The sequence below is a fragment of the Neomonachus schauinslandi genome, chromosome 9, assembly GCF_002201575.2.
Source record: "Neomonachus schauinslandi chromosome 9, ASM220157v2, whole genome shotgun sequence".
NCBI classification, from domain to species: Eukaryota; Metazoa; Chordata; class Mammalia; order Carnivora; family Phocidae; genus Neomonachus; species Neomonachus schauinslandi.
The window spans coordinates 124,580,571-124,601,960 of record NC_058411.1 but is presented as its reverse complement, the minus strand read 5'-3'; the positions used below and the strand labels follow the sequence as shown (position 1 = coordinate 124,601,960).

Genomic DNA, 21,390 nt, shown 5'->3' with positions numbered 1-21,390 from the left:
GGGCAGGGAGCCCAGGCACTGGTAGGAGCAGCGGAAGAAAGAGGCAGCATTGCTCTGTTAGTGAGCCTGGCATGGATGGCAGACTCACTGAGGCGGGTCAGTCCCTAACCGAAGGAGGGCACCCATTATCCCCTTTCCCTGCCTCACTTGTGCATTCTAACCCATACAGCATAGGACCCTTTCACCCTCAGCGGGCAGGTGATCTGATGAAGGGTTTGCACAAGCTTAACAGCGTACTTACTCCACTCTCTAGAAGGACACCCAGTAGCACTGCAGTGAGGAGGGAGAGAGGAGACAGAGATGGACACCGGGACGGCACCTGGACGGCAAAACCAACAGAAAGATCAGCGGGACAGTAAGGAGTGCCTCCGTTTCCCGCCGTCTCGCTATTGAGATTACTCACAGAAGGAAATAGGCTGAGGGGCTGAGCCTAACTGGGGATTAAACCCCTGCTTTTGTTGCGGAGTTCATGCCCCACATCCTTGTTCCAGAAACCTGAGGTATGACAAGCATGAGAAGCCACTTCCATGTCTCAGATGGGACCCGGGGCAAGTCCCTGGGGTTGGCGTAGCGTTTCCCAAAGGGCAAAAGGAGAGGCGCTGGACAGGCCTCTGCTTCCCTGGGAAATGATGAGCAACCTACCGGAGGGACAAAAGCGTCAACTCTTAAAGCACAAAGCTGCAAAGATCCCACGTACTTTCTTTGTTTTTTTCATTCGGTTAAATTGAGGTGTAATTTATGCGTTTTAAAAAGTCAAAATAATTGCACCCAGGGCCCCGGCAGCAGGGCGGGCTGCGGCTGCTGAGGTCAGAGGCCCAGCGCGGCACAGGAAAGGCCAAACGCTTTTCCCGGCCTTTGGGCCCTCGGCGTGTGAAGCCCCAGGGCCACGGGGAAAGTCGGGCCATCTGGGCCAGGCGCGCCCAGGCGGCCGTCCCAGCAGGGGCCGAGTGGGGCGCTCGGCGGGCGTCTGTCCTGAGAGCTGGGACCGGGCGGCGGGACTCTAGGCCCCCAGGCACGTGGGCTGCGGAGCGGGGGCCGCCCAGGGGGGCGCCCCGACCCCTGGCCGGGGCGGGGGGGGGGGGGCCCGGCGGGGTGAGGGGGAGGAGCGCATTCCCGGAGCGCGGCGCGCCGACCGAAGTCAGACGAGAGCGCGGAGCGGCGGCGGGCAGGGGGCGGCAGGTGCGGCGGGGCGAGCTCGCCGGACTTCGGGGAGAGAGCCGGGCGCTGTCGGCCCCGGCGCCCCCGCTCCCTACCCTGGCCCGCTGCCCGAACCCTGGCACTTCCGGGGCCCGGCGGCGCTTCGGGGGAGCTCCTCCAAGGGCAGCCTCCGGGGGGCGGGGGAGCGCGCGGCGCGGTGGCCGGGCTCCCGCAGGGGCGGCGGGCGGGGTGGGGTGAGGCGGGCCGGCCCCCTCCCCTCCCGCCCGCCCTCCCTTCCTCCCGTCCTGCAGCCAATTAGACGGCCCCCTTGGGCGGGAGGCGTGGGTCGCTCCATAAAGCGGCGCGGAGCTGTCACCCCGCGAGCAGGCTGCGCACCATCCGGGCGGGAGCCAGCGCCACAGACTCGGGCGCCTCGGGGCGGGGAGCGCAGAAGAGCCATGGCCACCACCAACGGGGCCATGGAGAACGGGCAGCCGGACAGGAAGCCGCCTGCCCTGCCGCGCCCTGTCCGAAACCTGGAGGTCAAGTTCACCAAGGTGAGGCGGGCGCCCATGCCACCCGACGGTCGCCTGGCTCCGCCCTGGGCTGGTCCGGCCGGGGTGGCGGGGACGAGGAGCCAGCAGGCGGGGAAGCCGCTCCGCTCCGAGGGTGCGGAGCGCTGCGGGCGGCGCGCCCTCAGCCGAGTTCGCCCGGCGCTCCCATGACCGGAGCCTCTCCGCCTGGGTCCGGCCCTCTCGAAGCCGCGTCCGGCGGCGCAGGACCTGCTCGGCGGGAACGCGTCCACCCGCACCCCGAAGGGACTCCGCGATCCGCACTCCGGGACGGGCTCTCGGGCGGCGGGGCTCAGCGCTCTAAGCCTCCAAGCCTGGCGAGGGACGCTGCGCAGCGCCCGCGCCGCGGCCCCGACGTGCCCTTGCAGGGCCCGCTTGGAAGGCGAGCCGAGGTGCGGGCCGCCGTACCCCTGGTCTCCCCGCAGGCCCTGCGGCACGGTTTCGGGGGCTCAGCGGGTCGGGCTTCGGGAGGGTCAGAGGGTGCCCGAGAACACCGAGAGTTGGTCTGAGAGCTCGGTCTGCCCTGGGGAGCTGCGACTTGGAGACTCCAGAACCGTGTCATCGGGAGCACGGGGCGAGACGTCGTACCTTCGGTGCTTGGCCTACCTAGCTTTCCAGTAGAGCCCGGGGGAGTAGGAAGGTGAGCACTGCTGAAACTGCCCTGGAGGCCCGCGGCCCTGGTGTTGACCGACAGAGAATGCTTCCCGATGGTGTCCGAACCGGCCTGGGAAGCCGCGGGTGGCCAGGCCCCACCGCGCCGCGGCCCTGTGGAGTCTCTGCTGTTTTGCGCTGGGCTGGGAGGCTGGAGCGTTGGCAAAGCGGTGAGATCACCTGCCTAGGGCAGAAAGGAAGATGGCGAGGCCTGGAGCCCAGGCTCAGGAGGGCTGCGGGCAGCGCGTCCCGTGGGAGGACACTCGGAGCCTGTGGACTGGGGCGGGGAGCGCGGCAGGGTCGCAGGCCGAGAGTCTCGGCTGGCTTCTCTTTCCCCAACTTTCCCTCCTTTTAATTTTTTTTTAATTTGCATCTTATCCATACCCTCCCCCCAACTCCAGCTGACACAGCACTGAGAAAATTTCCCCATCAATTTTACTTTCAAAAGTAGCAATTATGTCTCTCAAATAGTTTTAATCAAGCGGAGAAAGTTGCAGGCCACTATGTGTGGCCTTCAGATCTTGGTCTCTTGGCACTTCATGTCGGCTCTGCCTCTGATCACATGACATTTAAATTAACTGTTTTCAGAGGGCTCCCTAATCAACAGAGACACTTCACCAGAAAGGCTGGAGATTATTTTTAACGTAGTTTCCCTAGTGGTATCCGCTTCAGAGCGAAAATTCCATCACCCATTCTGGGAACAGTCAGAATAGTACCTACCTCTTCTCAGATCGTTAGGCTGTTGGTGCTGGCGTCGTGGTGGTGGTGGTGGTGGTGCCGTTTGGTTTTATTTTTGTTTTGTAAGGTTTTTGTTTTTTAATGCTACAGAAGCCGGAAATTGCTATGTTACTGTCCTTTGCCTTTCTACCTTTCTGAGTCCTATCAGAGCAATGCAGCCACCTATGGATAGTTTCCTTCTTTCTCTGCAATTCTTTATGGCCCTTCACGAGTGGATAGAGAGGAGGATCTTAGCGGATTCACAGAGTGACCAGTGTCTGTTGTCTTGCTGGGTGCCCCCTCTTCCTGGTGGAGCAGAACCGGCTGTGTGATTAAGGCTGGGGAGAGGCGTTGAGATGCTCAGGGGCTCCCAGGCCAGGAAGGCGACTAGGGCCTGACACCAGGCCACTGTACCCTCCTTCCCTGTGGAGGGTGAGGCCTCCAGCTGCTCTGTCCTTGCTCCCGGCCCGCAGGCTGACCACCGCAGAGGCCTACCCCAGCAGCTGTGGGGCCCAGGCAGCCAGCGGGGTGGTGGCCGAGGGACAGCAAGCCTGGCCAGCAATGCTAGGGAGCCTCTGGCTGGAGGGGCGACAGACAGGGCCTAGGAAAGAAGCAGGAGAGTCAGAACCGCAGAACCGAGGCCCAGGGCCCGCAGTGGGGCAGGCAGTGCGGAGGGGTGGAGTGTGAGAGCCCCTTAAAGTCCTGTTAGTTTTCAAACCCGACTCATGGAGCTTCTTGCTAACGGAGGACATGCCGGAAATGGTGGGTCTGAGCCCCAGCCTTGGGGATAACATTTCCCAGCAAAAGTCCAGTTTCCAGAAGGACGACCTTGTCATAACTTCTTCATTTGTTCTCACATTTTTAAAAGATTTTATTTATTGGGTGCCTGGGGGGCTCAGTCGTTAAGCGTCTGCCTTCGGCTCAGGTCATGATCCCAGGGTCCTAGGATTGAGCCCCGCATCTGGCTCCCTGCTCAGCAGGAAGCCTGCTTCTCCCTCTCCCACTCCCCCTGCTTGTGCTCCTGCTCTCGCTGTCTCTCTCTCTGTCAAATAAATAAATAAAATCTTAAAAAAAAAAGATTTTATTTATTTATGAGAGAGAGAGAGAGCAAGCAAGCATGGGGGGGGGGCAGAGGGAGAGGGAGAAGCAGGCTCCCCACTGAGCAGGGAGCCCAAAGCGGGGTTGGATCCCAGGACCCCGAGATCGTGACCTGAGCCAAAGGCAGACACTTAACTGACTGAGCCACCCAGGTGCCCCTATTCTCACATTTGCATATTGGGCTCTGCTATGGGACTCTGATAGGGGGTGGCGGGGGGGAATCCCCTTCGGCATCCCCCTTCCACCAGATCTCAGAGGATAGCAGCCTCTTTCACTTTAGGAGGGGGGTCCTTTCCTTTCTTTAGAAAATGCCTTCCAGTAACAGAGATTCTCTTTAAGAGTTTCTGGTTCACTCAAACACCCGATTTTCTGATCTCTTTTATAAAAGCTACAATTCGCTCCGATCTCCTGTTCTGAAAACATAACTCCTTTGGGTTTAGCTGAAGTCCAGTGGAGGTTACTGTAAATGGCATCAACAGACCTCACTTGCGTGGCCACCATCTTCACCTTCACCCCGGGGCACCCGGCTCCTCAGAGCCGCTGTGGTTTCTAGCTCAGCCCGGATGACATGCCATTCCACTCCTTCAGTAAAATGTGAATCCCGGAACCTAATTTTTATACCTCCATAAGGTTTATCTGATACCAATTCACAAGTCGAGGAGAACAGTTTTGTTTTGTTTGTTTTTCTGGACATGTTAACCTGATTTGGGGCTAAAAACAGTATAGACAGCATAATTGGTAGACCACACTTACTGACCCCTACTTTATTTGTGTTTTTGTTTTGTTTTTAGCGGAGAGAAAATCAACAGTAGAAACCACTTACAAGATTACTTACTAGCGTAGTATACAGAAAAAAATTTTTGCTAAATTGGCAACCTCGCGATGGGAAAATATGGTCAGAGCTGAGGAGTCTGACTGTTTTTTTTAAGTCGCTCATTAGGAGGGACTACAGATCAATGTCATGACTGACCAAGTAATTTTTTTTTTTTTTGGAAGACCATGCTTGGAGGTGAAGTGTAACAGACATCTGATCGTTGCAATCTGTTTCCATCCTCCTTATTTATATTCTCTTCTACCATCTTCTCACTTTCCCTCCCCCTTGGAATTGATACCAGGAAGGATCTAGAATCAGCAGTTTTCACTGATGGTCTGTATTTTCTAACCCACGAAATTTCATCTTCCGACAAATGGGCCTCTCTCTCTGGCTGCACTTCCCTCCCCATGCTAACTGAACCTCTCTTCTCCACTTATTAATTTCTCACTGTTACCGAGTGATTGCTTGCTGGATGGCAAGAGTGAACTCTTGGATTTGGTTTCAGCTGGAAGAATAAACCTGTAATTGTAGCCTGGCCGATTCCACGTGCTTCCCTGGGGGCCTGGCCTCCTGTTGAAGGCACTGAGCTTCCAGAAGTCGGATGGGCACATCCTACAGGCAAGGGATGCTCTCAGCTCTGGATTCCACACGCGGGACAGGGTGCCTCTGCCCACCTGCCCCACAAGATCTGGCCTTCTGTGCTTTGTCCCCACCCTACTGAGCCTTCCCTGCTTTCTGGGGAGAGTGATCAAAACGGTCTCCCCCAGCAGCTTCCCAGAGCGAGTTTCTCTCCCAGTGAGCTTTGGAGTTTTTACAGGAGAGCCCAGGGCAGAGACCGTAACCAAGCCGCACTCTGGATGAGATGTCTCCCCTCTTGTCTATCATCACTGGGGAGTCAAGTGTTCTAAATGAATAAAATTCACAGTAATTGAAATTAGCCCTCGGAGGGACACGATTCTTTTACATGACTCAAAGAGAGATAAAAGATATGCCTATAGATACAGAAATGGAATTCGATGAGCTAGGTGTGTACTTAGAAATTATTGGTGGCATTTTGTTTGATGGAAATGCTTCTAAAGTGTCTTCCTTGTGTCTGTGACTGGGGTCTCTGTGACACCATGAAGGGCTGTGAGGATCAGCCTGTCCCATGCCGGTTCAGCAGCAGATCATCTGGATAGCCGGGACCTCCACGTTGTCAGAACGTGTTTTGTGTATTATCTGTCACCTCTGTTCCTGGTTCTTTTCTGAAGGCTCTCTCTTTGCGGTACTTTTTTAAGGCAGTTAGCAGTTAGAGTAAACTAAGAGTAAATAGTACACACCTTTCAGCGTGGGAACTCTGTGAATTCCTTTTAGTTTGCTCATGATGTCTTTTTTATTTTTAACGTCCTTGTTCTCAGCTGTGTTCTAGATAATTGAGACTCCGAAGTGATTTTTGTAGGTTCTTTGGTTCTAGATATAAACGGTTATTTGCTACATCTGTTCATACAACCAGAACACTTCCCAGCCCAAATATCTATCTTTATATTCCAACACGGGCTTTTATTAAAGCCAGCATTAAAAAAGGCATTTTAAATAGACTGTGGGAGGAGTACGATATACACCAACAAAGATTAAGGAATATAGGAAGATCCTGGTAGAAAGCCAGTTCCTTGGCAATCTGGCTGGGGGTTTCTTCAACAGGGAGGAGACAGAAGGGAGTGCTCACTGCTGACCTACCCTTCAAGGGCAGGAAGATCCCTTGGCACTTTATATGTATAAACCTATTTGGTCTTCCTCCCAATGAGGGTGTAGGATTTAACTTATACTCTTTAACTATTTAACTCGGCTCTTCCTTCTTGAATCCATGTTAATGATTTAAATGGCTCAGCCGGTTAGGCATCTGCCTTCGGCTCAAGTCATGATCCCAGGGTCCTGGGATCGAGTCTGGCTTGGGGAACCTGCTTCTCCCTCTCCCTCTGCCCCTCCCCCCTGCTTGTGCGCTGGTGCTCTCTCTCTCTGTGTCAAGTGAATAAATAAAATCTTTAAAATAAATAAATAAAAAGAGGACACAATGTTTAGAAAAATTCTAAATGACTTTAGTTTCATTAGGACGAAAAGTAGTTCTCTGAAAATGTATTAGAACTCAGGAGCCTTGGATTCTAATTCTGAGTGTGTTCCTGGTTAGGCATGTGATTCCATCTCCCCTCCAGGTCCCATCTGTAAAAGAGTGTGAGGGAGGGGGGAGGAGGAGGGTGGGGGAGGACAAGACGTTACCTAAGGTCCTCAGCATGTTGGAATGATATGATTTTGATTTAAGCCCTAATGCATTACAACTTCCTTTCCTGGTTAGATATTCATCAACAATGAATGGCACGAATCCAAGAGTGGAAAAAAGTTTGCCACATATAATCCTTCAACTCTAGAAAAAATATGTGAAGTAGAAGAAGGAGATAAGGTGAGTGCTGCCCCGAACTCCCACCCCCCCCCCAAGTAATTAAATTACAGATAACTAGAGGATAAGGAGGCTGTTTGGCTTAGCTGTAAGACAGACCTGGCCCATACTCAGGGTAGGACCTGAGTTAGCTGCTTCTCACACACACGGCCCAGAATGGGATCAATTAGGGGCGATCCACTGCAGAGAGTCACTCTCCTTTGATAGATGTTTCCCCATCTATAAGGATGACCTCAGCTATCCTCGTCACATGGCTAAGGGAAAGGTTTTTATCAATGATTCGAACCTGGAGGCATGAAACCCTCTTTCCAGAAAGCATTTCCGGCTGGTATGTTTCACCAAATGCAGCATTCTGGCAGGAGACACTTGAAAGAGAAAGGCTCGCAGGGAAAAAGACTTGCTAACCAAGTCATGCAGGGGTAATAATATCATGCAATCACCAGATTTCCTTTCTACCAGAACCTGAAATGATCACGGAAAGCTATAGTCTTTATAACTATATATGTAGTTATATATATATAACGGACTTCTGATGGTGTCCTTGATACATTTCAAAGCCGGAAAGTATCTTTTTTTTTTTTTTAAAGATTTTATTTATTTATTTGACAGAGAGAGACACAGGGAGAGAGGGAACACAAGCAGGGTGAGTGGGAGAGTGAGAAGCAGTCTTCCTGCCGAGCAGGGAGACCGATGCGGGGCTCAATCCCAGGACCGTGGGATCATGACCTGAGCCAAAGGCAGACGCTTTTAAATATACGTGGCATTAGAGGGAAGTTTGAAGGTAAAGCTTTTCTAAGGAGAGAAGGGAAATCTAAACCTCTCCTCCACCGCTAGAGTAATCATCTGATGTTCTTGTACATGTAGGGGTAATGTTGAATGTGGACGGGGTGGAAGACATGTCTAAAATAGGCTTGAATTGGATCCCACAAGTGAGAGTTCTCTGACAGGCAGGAAACACACAGTGGTTCTACCCATCCAGAACCTCCCGTGCGCATGTGCCTCAAGCTAAGCTCTGTTTACAAGGTAATAGCATCGAGGAGCTCATCTTTCTATGACGTGAGGACGTGGGGCATCTGGGGCATGGGGGACATGATGTGGAGCAGGATTCCCAGTGGGTGATTCCCAGGTGCAGGACCCAGGTATCAAAGAGGAGAATGAGATCCCTGCCCCAGGCTCTGGTTTTTCCCTTGGTCTGAGGAACTGCTCTGAGCACCCGGAAACAGACGCTGTCCTGTCCCCTGCAGCTGGAGAGGCCCTGGCCTCCACCCCCAGAGCCTGGGACAAGGAATTCAAAGTGCTAGTATCTCCCTTGCCAAAGCTTTCACTTGCCTCCAAGCTTTGGAGACACAGAATCTTGGTGGAGTGTCCCTCTTGACTGCATCGGGCAGCTCTTGCCTGTTGTACTCTCCTAGGGAAGTGAGGCTCAGAGGGGTCTGGGGGATGATCCGTTGCTCATCAGCAACCAGAGCCTCGAACTCAAGTTCCTGCAGTAAGAATGGGTGACATTAAACAGCTCTGACTAAACAGCTCTCGAACTTCTTGCCTTTTAAGAAGAAGGTTCCATTGTAATTCTTCTATGGGTGCACAGAAAATCCAGTTCCTTGCCCATGGAATGGCGCCACACTTCTGCCCCCCCGGGCAGGGGGTGGGGTGGGTGGAGGTGGGGGGTGGGGTTGGAGGTGAGGCTGAAGACAGAGAAAAAGTTCCAGATCCTCCCTGTCTGTGGACTTTTCCGATGCGGTCAGTTCCGAGATCCCGAGAAGCACTCCTGCCCCATTCTCACTATGGGACCACAGTCCTCAGCTTGAATAAAATGCCAAGATAGACATTTCCCACCTAACTGATGAACTGTGGAAGTGTGTGTGTGTGTCTAAACTGAGCGAGCAAGTGGAAAATCTTTTCCTACTCGGGTCACCAAGAAAAATAATTAAGGTCGGTACTCTAATAAACTATTTTAAAACGCTTTTATAATCAGAAGGAAAGCTCATACTTGGCCATTGTAGAAATCTTGGAAAAGACTCAAGATGTAAAGAAGGAAAAAGTCACTTGAAAGCCCCAGACGGGGTGGGGGGGGGGTGGTCCAGCCGTCTCGAACCTAGCTGCCACCTTCCAACTGACCGCCACCAACCCCCCTTCCCCTGCTGTGTGCTGGACGCAGCTCTCTGCTGTTCTCTGTAACTGACGGCTGAGCTCTCCCAAAACGCAGTCGCGACAAAAGGTGACACTCTGGTTTTTGGCCTCTCAGCCCGACGTGGACAAGGCAGTGGAGGCCGCACACGCTGCCTTCCAGAGGGGCTCGCCCTGGCGCCGTCTGGATGCCCTGGGCCGTGGCTGGCTCCTGCATCAGTTGGCTGACCTTGTGGAGAGGGACCGCGCCATCCTGGCTGTGAGTACACGCCCATGGGCGGGCACGTGTGGGACCACCTGGCCCCTGCGGGGCTTGGGAGGCCCAGGGCGCTGGTTTTGTGTGGAGGTGTATGTGTCAGGTCCTTTGAGGCTAGGCCATATCCTGGTCCTACCTGTACTATGAAATTAACCTTTTTTTTTTTTTTTTTAACATGAAATCTCTTTTACTGTTAAATTGCACTTCATCCTAAGTGACAAGATCCGTGAAATTACAGGTTTAATGTGCTGGTATATTTTTTTCGAATTCTTATTAAAATAGATGCCACCCCTTAACATAGAAAACACTGTTCCCATAGAACTTAAAAATCACCCCTGTTTCACCCTTGAACTGGGCAGTGGTGAGCATGCGCGGACTGATGGTGAGGGCAGGGTAACCTGGTTATGGGGCACCTCAGGCTATGAAAGACCTCAGTTCAAATCCCAGCTCTGCCCCTTACTAGCTGTGTGACTTTGGACAAGTTGCTTTACTTCTCTGAGCATATATTTCTTTATGGGAGATACCAATAATAATGATACTTAAATGGTGTGAGGATGATCCACTTAAAATCCTTAGCAGAGTCCCTGGCATGCTGTAAGCACTAAGTAGATGATAGCTATTATTAGGAACAGCAATCCTCGTAACAATGCTGCACGCCCAGCTGCATGCCGTCCTGGCTAGTAATTTCTAGGCATCTTAGTTCCTCTGCGGCAAAATAGGCGTGTGAATTCAGCCTGCTCCATGACATGGGGTCGCTCCCATCAGACCGGGCTGTGAAGACATTTATAGGTTGTAAATGCATGATTTACAGGGATGCTAAGACCTTCCTCTGGCCTTGCAGTGAGTGAGCAGAGGAAATCTCAGGGCCACCTCCTGCCTTGAGGTCCTTCCCAACCTACACACGCCGCCCTCCCACGGCTCTCCGACTCCTGTTTAGAAGTTGCCCCAAACCTTGAGGCCCGGTTGGTAGGGGACTAAATCTCCTTTTCAGCCTCCGATTTGAACAAATGGTTCTTTCCCCTCTTGATCTGATGTCTGGACCGAGCAGTAGAGTAGCTACCTTCGTGGAGACCACATCATCCAGGATGCCGAAATTGTTTTTGTGCTTGAATGTGTGTTTTGGGGCTGGAGAGTGGGGGAACCCTGTATCTGGGGTGCCACTCTTCGCTGCATCACCCTGAGGGTGCGTCTGCACAGAGAGCTCAGCCCTCCTTCCTTCCCACCCCGCCAGCCAGGTCCGGCATGTTTGCCCCCCCAGCCCGGGCAAGGGTGGTTCCCTCTCGGGGTCAGCGTTTCTGTCCTCGGAGCCTCTGGTTTCTTCCCGCAACGAAAGCCAGCCTCAACTCTCAAGCTGCCAGACTGGCTTTTTCAAAAACATTTCTGTTTTCACCCAGCATGAGCTCATCAGTCTGCAATGTCCGTGGGGACTAATAGCAGGCGGGAGAGGATGTGCCCTGGGCACCCCTCCCCACCCTGTCCTCAAGTGTCAGTATCATCTGCATCTGCGGGAGCCCGCCCCGTGGTCCTGGCGGGGCTGTGTTGCGATCGCAGATGGAGCGAGTTGCCTCTCGCCATCAGGACCTTGCTGCCCACAAGAAATAAGATCCGGCTCTTTGCCACATCATGAAAGGAACAAGAGAATTACTGGCAAATATGGTTTTTCAAACCAGGACCACATGATAGGAAAGCACCCTCACCCTCCACCTTGATACGGTTTTCCTGCATTTTCCTGCAGTGAAGTGCTTCTTTCCATCATGTTCTCTTGCCGGCTCAGTGGTTTTGACAGAGCTAGGTCTTTACTTCTGTATTCGATGTTTAGAAACAGATGTGGGGGATCCAGCAGCCCCAGCTTTCTCCCCCTTCCTGAGGCACCTGGGGTCCAGACTCTAGCTCTGTGGGTGCTCTTTCTGGAAGCCCCCAAATTGGGGCCCTCCCTGTTTACTCTCTTTCCAACCCAAGCCCTATTTCTGGGCCTTCTCGTTTTAAGCTTTTGGCACACTCACTGAGTCTCGGGGCAGGTTCCCTCAGCCCTTTTCTTCACTCTTTCCTATCTGAAGGTTACAGTGTGTTAATTTTTCAGAAGGCCTATTTTTTCTCGTAAAATGTCAAGGGAAGTAAACTGGGGAGCAGCTGTGGTTTACTCCCGGTCAAGCCCCAATAACTGTTGAAAAGTCCCCATCAGTAGCTAACACTTGATTTCTCACGTCCAGCCCTGTCCGCTCATCTGTGAATCTTTTTTTTGTGTGTTTAAAAAGAATTTCCTGCCTAAATCTAGTATGACCCCAGTTTTGCTTGGATAGCTTTCCATGGAACCAACCTGGCAAATTCATGTTGTCATTCTGGGAGGCAAACTTGCCCAAGTTAATAATGAAAGATAGCCAACGCTTGCTGAATACTCACCATGGACTAGGCTTATCGTAGGCACATTTATTATCCCATTTCAGAGATGAGGACACTGAGGCCCAGAGAGGTTAAGTAACCTAAGGCTATCCAGCCAGGACTGGAGGCAGGACTGCCCCACAATGCTATGCCAAGGTCCTCTGCCTTTCTCTTCCTGTCCCATCCCAGAAAAGGTCCAAGAATAAACTCCTGGTCCCACTGAGAGATCTGCAGATGCTGTCCAGAGTAGCCCAGTCCGGGACCTTTCGGCATGATTTGCAACGGTTGGGTTTCCCATGGAAAAACAAAAGTTTCAGCTTGGAATGTAACTCAACAGGAGCCAAAGTACAGTGTACTGGATGTTATCTTGGCCTGACTTGGTCCCTGAGCAGCATCCTCTAGGGGTGGGATCCATCCCAGACCCAGATCGGCCCTGTCCTCTTCAGCAACTCACACTCCTGTCTCCTCGGTGTCCCCAAATAAGGATTGCCAAAAAGGAAGCTGCCAGAAAGAGAGATGATCATAGTCATCCCAGTTATTAATGTCATCATGAAGCAGTTAGCATGGCACTTCCTGTGGGCAGGCCCCGTCCTAGCCCTCACCCCAGCCCCAGGAGGCAAGTACCACTCTTATTATTATTATTCTCATTTTGCAGATGAGGAAACTGAGTCAGAGAGGGATCTGGGGGCTTGCCGCTCAGTGAAGGAAGTGGTCGCTCCTGTTTAGGAATGCTCGGCTCCTCCCTGAAGCAAAGTTCTGAGAGTCGCCCTGAGCACCCTGTGTAGCCATTCTACAGTCTTCCCAGATGCAAATGTCCTGGGGCAGCAGCCTAAGGAGTGGTCACTGTGCTGGCTGGAAGTCAGATGCCCCGAATTCCGTGCCCCGCTGGGTGACCTTAGGTGTCACCCGGCTCTGTTAGCCTTGGTGTGGGCACCTTGACATGACAACAGAGGTGTCAAGGTCAGAGATGAGGCCGATGCAGGTGCACGCGGAGGGGCCTCTCTTCCCCAGTGAGTCACCATCTCACTACATGGACTCTAAAAGGAGAATCCAGCCCCAGGCTACATGTCCGGGTGGCCACTTCCTGCAGAGATGCATGACAGGCGGTTTCAGCGCCAGACTCCACTGGGGCCGCTTGTCTGAGGGACAAAGGGGTCCTCTTAAACCCCGGGCTGGAAATAGAAAAGAATCCCTGCCATTGAGTGGCTGCCCACTCGCCCTGGGTAATCACCTCCCTCACCACCAAGGGCGAGCCTGCTCCCTTCCCACTGTGCATCCGGCTTGGGCAGCCCGGTTGGGGAGGACGGTGCCTTTTGTGCTGGTGGCTCTCCCCTTCGGGGCTCCGTCGCTCTTTCCGCAGCCATGCTGGTCAGCCTGTGCAGAAAGGAGGAGCCTGCAGCGTCCCTTTGGTTAGAGGACGCGAGCCCTCTCTCCAGCCTCCCTGAAGGCAGCTAACCTCCCGAGAGCTTCCCCAGAGGGCGCACACCCTCATGGCCAGGTCACCCAGCTGTGCTCCGGACAGAAGGCCGAATGCCACCGTGTCTTCCTTCCCAGGGAGGCTCCACATCAGACTTCCATCTGCCGTCCTTCACGGGGACGCTTGCCCATGCCCTGGCCAACGCCCCCCCCCCCCCCCGACTGAGCTGTTTTTTTTTTTTAAAGATTTTTATTTATTTAACAGAGATAGAGAGAGAGCACAAGTAGGCAGAGCAGCAGACAGAGGGAGAGGGAGAAGCAGGCTCTCCGCTGAGCAGGGAGCCCATTGCAGGGCTCGATCCCAGTACCCTGGGATCATGACCTGAGCCGAAGGCAGCCGCTTAACCGACTGAGCCACCCAGGCGCCCCTGAGCTGTTTTGAAAGCAGAGTAATCCTTAACGGTCTGAGCCAGGTCTGATGGGAAACGCAGTGGCTTGCTTTCTGAAGGGACACATGGAACAAGGCACACGCAGTGTCCTAGGACTGGGCTCTCTACCCCCTGCCCCCTGGCTTTAACCCCCTGATGTCGAAGAAGGAAACTGCGTCTGACACAGATGTTGTCTTTTTCCTGCAGACCCTAGAAACAATGGACACGGGGAAGCCGTTCCTTCATGCCTTTTTCATCGACCTGGAGGGCTGTATTAAGACCCTCAGATACTTTGCAGGGTGGGCTGACAAAATACAGGGCAGGACCATCCCCACAGGTGAGCCAACGCAGGACTCGCAGCCTCATCGGGGTGGGGGGGCAGCTTTCGGGGGCTCTGTCTTCTCATTGTTCCAGGTAGCCTCTCCACAGCACCCCTGCCCCCCCTCCCCAGGGCCCCCTTCCTTGTTGCAAAAGGAAGTGGCCCTGTGTTGATTTCTCCTAAGGAATTCTGCTTTTAACATTGAGCTAAAGATCTCTTCTTCGTGGACTAGATGAGACTTGGAGCTGACACTTTTGTGGGCTTCTGGGTTTCTTTCTTGTGTTTTTGCGACATAAAACCCTCAGCCGAGATTAATCCCACTGTGTTCTTCTCCACGTAACCTCTCTTCCAGATGACAACGTGGTGTGCTTCACGAGGCATGAGCCCATAGGTGTGTGTGGGGCCATCACTCCTGTAAGTATGGTGACTTTTCTAGATAGATCCGTGTGAATCCTGCCCCGCTCCCCTGTGGCCTCTAGAACCAGTTTCTGGTGTGTTTTGATTTGATCACACTGGCATTAACAGAGCATTTGCTCTGTGGCCTGGGGCTGGGTGCTTGAGAGTCCCCGGGATGGCTTGGCTCCCATGCCTGCTCTCAGGGGGCCGACTCCTGGAGCACAGCAGAAGGCACCGTGGATTCCAGCCAGAGGGCTCAGGAATGCCCAGTTTCTCTAGGGCAGGGGTCTTTTAAGAGGGCCTTAAAGGATGAGGAAGGATCCTTCAATAGGAAAATGGGTCTTCTAAGCAGTAGGAATGGCCCCAGTGAGGGTGTCGAGGTGCCTGGGCTAACTGGGGTGGGGGGAGGGGCGCAATAGCAGGACAGCTGGTGAGGCCACACTTAGATGGGGACAAAGTGAGGAAGAGGACGAGTGCATGTCCGGTGGTCCAGGCTGGGCACCCAGTGAGCCATGGCAGCCTGGACTTCATTCACTGGGCAGTGGGGAGCCCAGCAGGTGCCAGGGAATGCGTTGATGCTGCCCATCTGTTGGAGAAAGCCCCAGGCCACTGCAACCCTGGGGTGGGAGGCTGGGCAGACAGGCGGCAGCGTGGGGAGAGGATTGGAAGTGCGCTCCGTGGAGACAAGGAAGGTGTGTCCCTTCCACCAACCGCTGAGAGCCCGCTGTGTGGCAGGCACGGCGCCAGGGTCCCAGGTACTGAAGACATGCCCAGGCTTTGCCCCTGAGGAACTTGCAGGTCAGTTAAAAGGCTGAGGAAGGAAGCCCCGCGAAGAAAAATGCTAGGACAGGAACTGTTTGAAGACCAAGCAGAAGCACGGATTTGAAAGCTCCTAAGGAGGTCGAGTTGGTGGAGTTTAGTGTCTAATCAGAGGTTCAGGGTGAGTCCTGGCTGGAACTGGGTGGTGGGTGTTGCTGGGGGATTTGAGGAAGACTGGGAGAGAAGTAGGTTAGGGTGGAGTGCCGTGAAACATGAAGGTCATCCTGGGCAGATGTCATAGAGGGGCCAGTGGACAAGCCAAGCAAAGGGTCCCCATCAGGCATTTGCATATTTGGGTGGGGGGCTCGAGAGAGGCGAGGGCTGGAGCTACCCACGGGCAGTGGTCAGGACAGAGGTGTTTCTGCCCATCAAGTTGAGAGGGGGGCCATCCAGAGAGGGGTGCAGAGTGAGAGAAGAAGAGGGCCTGGGCCAAATCCCATACACTATCAGGGGATCCCACTGAGAAGTCTGAGCAGCTAGGATCGGGGGCATCCCAGGAATGGAATACATTTCCAGAAAAAGACTATGGTCAATAGGGTCCTCTCCTTCATAGGAATTAAAAAAGACAGAAACACAGCTGTTAGATTTGCTCACCAACAGTGGTGTGGGAGGCTTGGGGTGAAAACCCCAAGTGGAAACCCCTTTGCTGGGGCTTACAGAAGGGGACCTAGGCATATGGGCACCGCACTTCCAAGAAGCTTCAAGGGAAGTGGCAGAAGCTAAGGCAAGGTGCCGATTTGCTTGTCAGAGGGAGAGATGATGGTATTTGTGTGCTAAGGAGTGGGGGTCCAGGAAGAAGAGGGGATCCCAATCATTAGGGGGCACCCCAAAACAATGCCTGCCATAATTTAGCCGAGCATATTGGCCCTTGGGAACTGGGATCTTAGGTTTGTTGTCTAGTGGTAGGAATTCCAGGCAGAGCTGGGAGAGAAATCATAGTGGCCAGACCACAAGGTGGCCACCTTTGGCCAGCCCCGCGGGTGTAGCTTTGCAGAGAGCTCTTCTGTTTGGCGTCCTTGGAACATAAGGAGCCAAAGGGACTCCTTTGGGATGGGGGTGTTTGAGGGACAGCTAGAATCAAGCTACCTGCTCTCTTGCAGACGCTTGGTTTCATTTTGCCTCATCAGAGATGATACTCGGAGGGGCAGGGTAGTAGAGGACACGAGGCTGGCTATGAATCCCGGCCTTTACCTGCTAGTTTGTGACCTTGGGCAAGTGACCTCTCCCTTCTGTGCCCCATCTGTAAATGGAGGTGATAACAGGACTATCTCATATGGGTTGGTAGGGATCAAATGAGTTAAGTTTTTGTGAAGTGCCTGGAACAGCACCTGGAACGGAGTGAACGCTCAGTGGCTGTTACCTCTTGTTAGGCTTCTTGTCACAGTGATTTTGAATCCTTGCCTCTGTAGTTGAAAGATGACAAGAAACGCCATTTCCCAACATGAATTTCACCAAACGGCAATTCAGTGGGGGCTTAGGATGTATTTTGTAAGAAGAGAAGAAGATCCTGTGACATCTGAGTTTAGGAGAGGCGGGCCTCATTCCTGCAGTATTTTTCAGGTCCTTTAACATGTTGATGGCATTATAAACCTCCAAGAGAAGGTAGTGCGCCTACAGCAGAATCCTCTTTGCAAAGACTACTTATTACCATCTCCCAGAATGCAGTTCATTAAGCACAGGGCAGGAATGCAGGTCTGAACTTTGCACACTCCTGTATTACCTCTGACGGCCCAAATCCAGACCATGCAAAGCAAATATCCTTCTTGGAGACATTGCTGGGCCTCTGGGACAGGGTGGCGGGGTGGCTCGGGGTCCCCCAAGCTCCTCCGTGTTCTGTCCCTAGTGGAACTTCCCTCTGCTGATGCTGGTGTGGAAACTGGCGCCTGCTCTCTGCTGTGGGAACACCATTGTCATGAAGCCGGCCGAGCAGACCCCCCTCACTGCCCTTTATCTGGGCTCTCTGATCAAAGAGGTAAGGCATCCGAGAAAGAAAGAAAATATTACGCGTCATTGATAACTCCCCACTCCTAGGAACCAGGCCACCGTCACCAGATAAAGTGCCCCGTCGAGCTGAGCCGTGCGTGACAGGGCCAGCCTGCTCACAGCTGAGTGGGAAGGGAATGGCTTCCTGGGTTTCACTTGGCAGGTGCGCTCTCTTTCTCCGGCTTGTGGTCACTGAGCTAGAAGAACATCCATTCCTCCCACTGATCCTAATGAGAGACTTAACTCTTATTATGGGTTCAAACCCATGGTTTAGGAGCAAATGTTCTGTCTGGAGAATTTGCAGGAAGGTCACTTGTGAGGGAGCCAAGTATTTGGAGGTTCTCTGGGCCTTGCATTTGTGGCGTAGGAAATGGCCCCATTGTTCTCTTGGAGGGGACATCTTGCAAGCTCCCACTGAGGGGGCTGCAGCAAGCCGGGCTCACTCACCCGAGCCTCCTCACCAGTGTTCCACGCTCGGGCCATTGTCCTGTCCCCACCCCCCCTGCCCCACAGCCACCGTGCTGGGAAACCAGTGGCCCAAAGAAACACCTCCTTCCAGACACACCTGGCAATGTGCTTCAGCCCTGCTGAGTCCAGCTTGTGTGTTGCAAAAGAGGTTAAAAAAGAAACAGGAAGGAAAGAGGGATGGGAGGAAAGATCCATTCATTTCACTTCTCAGCTGGGCTAATACGATCGGGAAGCAGGACCCTTACTGCTTAGAAGTCAGGCTGAAGCCGCCAGGAATTGGCCCGTTTCCCACTTTCCTTTGACTGGGGAGGTAGGACATGATTACATCATATTAATGAGACTGACAGATTCTAAAATCACAACCATGAACGCACAGCACCGAGGAAACCTAAAGACTCGAACGCCGTGTCCTAAAATCCTGCCTTTCTTAAAATAATGTGTTTTAATCGCATGAGATGGTAAATTTATTAATTGTTCACTAAATAGCATCCCGCCATCGCCTTCATTTGTGGTGTTCTTGGTGAATAAAGAAGCACTCATAGGTGCAAAGCAGGAGGCGTGAATGTGAGAGAGGTGACTGTCCCCAACCTTCAGGATATGCCAGCTCTGGGTGTGGCCCACGTTCAACAGGTGGAGCTTTGAGGGAGCGATACCGCGTTGCCATTTGGAACATTGATGGGAGGGGTTTAAAAAATGGGACCTGAAGCTCAGGGAGAGGATATTTTGCAGGGGCCTCTGAGCCTTGGAGGATGTAACCAAGGTATCTCTCTTCTCCCTGAGAATACATATGTGTAGATAGATCCACACAGACACGCTCATGCACATGCACACACATGCACACGCACACGCATGCACAGAATGGAGCTGGGCTGTGAAGCTTCACCGCCATTTTGCTCAGAGGCTTTGGGTTATGAGGTGCTGCCTGGAAGGAAGCTGGGCCTCACCCTGGCCCAGCCTGCACCCTGGGCCCTGGCTTCCCAATGACCCTGGCCCTGGCTTCCCAATGAGGGGGACGTCCTACAGCCCTGGCTCTGTCGGCCTGAGTGTGGTCTGTGGTAGACATCTGTGTGATCCCTTCTCCTCCTCTGAATGCCACCTCGATTTCCATCCAGGTCGGATTCCCTCCAGGAGTGGTCAACATCGTGCCAGGATTTGGGCCCACGGTGGGAGCAGCAATTTCTTCTCACCCTCAGATCAGCAAGATCGCCTTTACGGGGTCCACAGAGGTAACCCTCCTCACGGCTGTCGGCCAACGTGGCAGCCACTATATGATCCGAGACCTGGGAACTTTTCCTTTGAGCAGCTAAACTATGATTTATTTATCCTAAGTATGGCCACGCTTCAGTGCAAAACAATCAGTAAAAAAAAAAAAAAAAAAAAAAAGTAAATAAAGTCACTGGTCCAGTTTCCAAACTAAATAAATATCTAGCAGAACTCAGAAGCCTTAGAAGAAAAGATTGGTAGGTAAGATAAAATAAAAATGTAAAACATCCATAGGACAAACATCATAATCGAAGTTAAAGGATACATAGCAAGCTGGGAGAAAAACAGTCAGAATTTATCAGCTCTCCAAGTCTTAAAATCCGTAATATCCCAAAATTGAAGGAAAAAAGAAAAAAAACAAAAACGAGCACACGGAATGGTGAGACAGTGGGTAATTCAGAGAAGAGAAACACCCAATGTCCAGTAAGCCTGACCTAGCTCATTGGTCATCAGGGAAATGCAAATTCAAATGAAAGTTGGAGTCTTCTTTTGTCCGCCAGATTGGTAAAACTTGATAGCTGGTATAATGGAAGCTGTGGGAAACCAACGGGTCACTCACCCACAGCAGTCCCAAGGTGCAGGGCCATATTGTATTATTGATCCCAAATTTGAAAGTGTCAAACTTCTGATTCAGAAATTCCATCTCAAAGCAACTAGTCAGAGAGAGGTTCTCACGAGCCCTCCAGGACCCGTCTTCCAGTATACAGTATCCATTCTATACGGGGTGTTATAGCCATTACAACAAGGAAAATGCCCACTGTCTGTGGTTGAAGCACACAAAAAAAGTAAGCTGCGGGAAAGTAGCTACAGAATGATCCCATGAGGAAAAGTGTGTGTGGAGAGAAATAGAAATGGTCTGTAAGGATGCCCAAGAAATTCTTCCCGTGGCCACCTCTGTGCAGGTCCTGGGGCACAGGGGGAAGGGAGATGAACACTTTCCCCCTCTGCCCTGATACACAGCTCTGTGTGGAATTATTTCTAATCTTCTTCTGTGCTTGAGAAAGAAATGAATAAATGCTTCCCAAGCAGCAAGTGTCCCCATCTCCCCACAAATTTAGTCCCTCCAGGAGCCCGAGCTGCCTTCTCCCCCAATAGCCGACTCATCCTGTCTCTGCAGAGACTCCTGAATCCCCTTCTCTGGGTGTCCATAGGGCTGCCCATGGGTCCAGTGGGGTGGTGCTCTCACTGGGCAGCCAACCTCAGGGACAAGAAAGTGGCCTCTGTGGTCCCAGGGATTGCTCAGCCGGCAGGCATCTCCAGAAGGGGATGGGGTGCTTTCCCACCCTAGGTCCCCCTGCTGCATCCAGCCCTGAGAGCACACCTCGGCCCCACAGGGACTCGCCAGCTCGTGGCAGACTGGTGTTGCTTCTGTTGCTCTCTGGGGACAATCCCTGTCACGGTGGAACTATTCCAAAGGTGATTCAGTCCATCACCCGGGAGCTGGCCAATTGTTAAAATGCGCTCGCACCTTAGTTTTGGGGAAGCAGCCTCAGCCCGAGAAGAGCCCGGCCCTGCCTCTGGCTAGATGTCTGCTCTAAGCATCCGCGTGCACGTTGGTCTCTTGAGACTCTCCCCAGCTCTGAGTCTGTGGGGCCCGCTGTGTGATGGGCCAGGCCTTGCCTCTGGCAGTGCCTGGAATGGTAGCCTCCAGGTACGCGAAGGAGGTTGGTGAGGGGTCCTGTTCCCGCACCGTGTAGCGGTCCTCTCCCTTCGCCCTGGGGAAGCCACAGTCTTGAGTTTGTTACAGGAGAATTGGCTCCTTCTCCTCCTGAAGGTCAGCTCCCCTATTACCATAACTTTTGGAGGTTCCCTCAGCCATACCAAAGAGCCATGCGAAACCACATCCCCCAAGCCGCCCCTGGATCCCCTCGAGCCCTTTACCAGACTAGCTGGGCCAGCCTGCCTCCAGGAGGGACAGGCACCGGGACCAGTGAGGAGCAGCCTCTGCCACTAGCCAGCTGTGTGGCTATGGGCGCATCGCTGAGCCTTCCAGGGCTCCCACTCCGCCCCTGTAAGTGGAGCAGCGCGGACCAAGGATTCCAGTGATGTCCAGGTCCGATCCATGAGGAGACGCAGGAGAGGCCGGGGTGTGGGGAGGCAGCCTTAGAGGCCTAAG

At 53.1% G+C, this 21,390-nt stretch overlaps 1 protein-coding gene across 3 annotated transcripts in view; it reads left to right on the top strand.

The window, feature by feature from the left end:
* The first annotated feature begins 1,545 nt into the window (after nt 1-1,545).
* The window catches only part of ALDH1A3 (aldehyde dehydrogenase 1 family member A3), a 37,714-nt gene continuing 17,869 nt past the window's right edge, over nt 1,546-21,390 (top strand). Inside the window, exons 1-7 of one of the 3 annotated variants that reach the window (XM_021680501.2) lie at nt 1,546-1,694; nt 7,319-7,423; nt 9,666-9,806; nt 14,234-14,363; nt 14,698-14,759; nt 17,404-17,532; nt 19,124-19,237. In XM_021680501.2, coding sequence (XP_021536176.1) covers nt 1,596-1,694; nt 7,319-7,423; nt 9,666-9,806; nt 14,234-14,363; nt 14,698-14,759; nt 17,404-17,532; nt 19,124-19,237 — 780 coding nt within the window. In that variant the 5' untranslated portion in view covers nt 1,546-1,595. The remainder of the gene's footprint in view (nt 1,695-7,318; nt 7,424-9,665; nt 9,807-14,233; nt 14,364-14,697; nt 14,760-17,403; nt 17,533-19,123; nt 19,238-21,390) is intronic. The other 2 variants (XM_044917761.1, XM_044917763.1) reach the window with 2 other exon arrangements.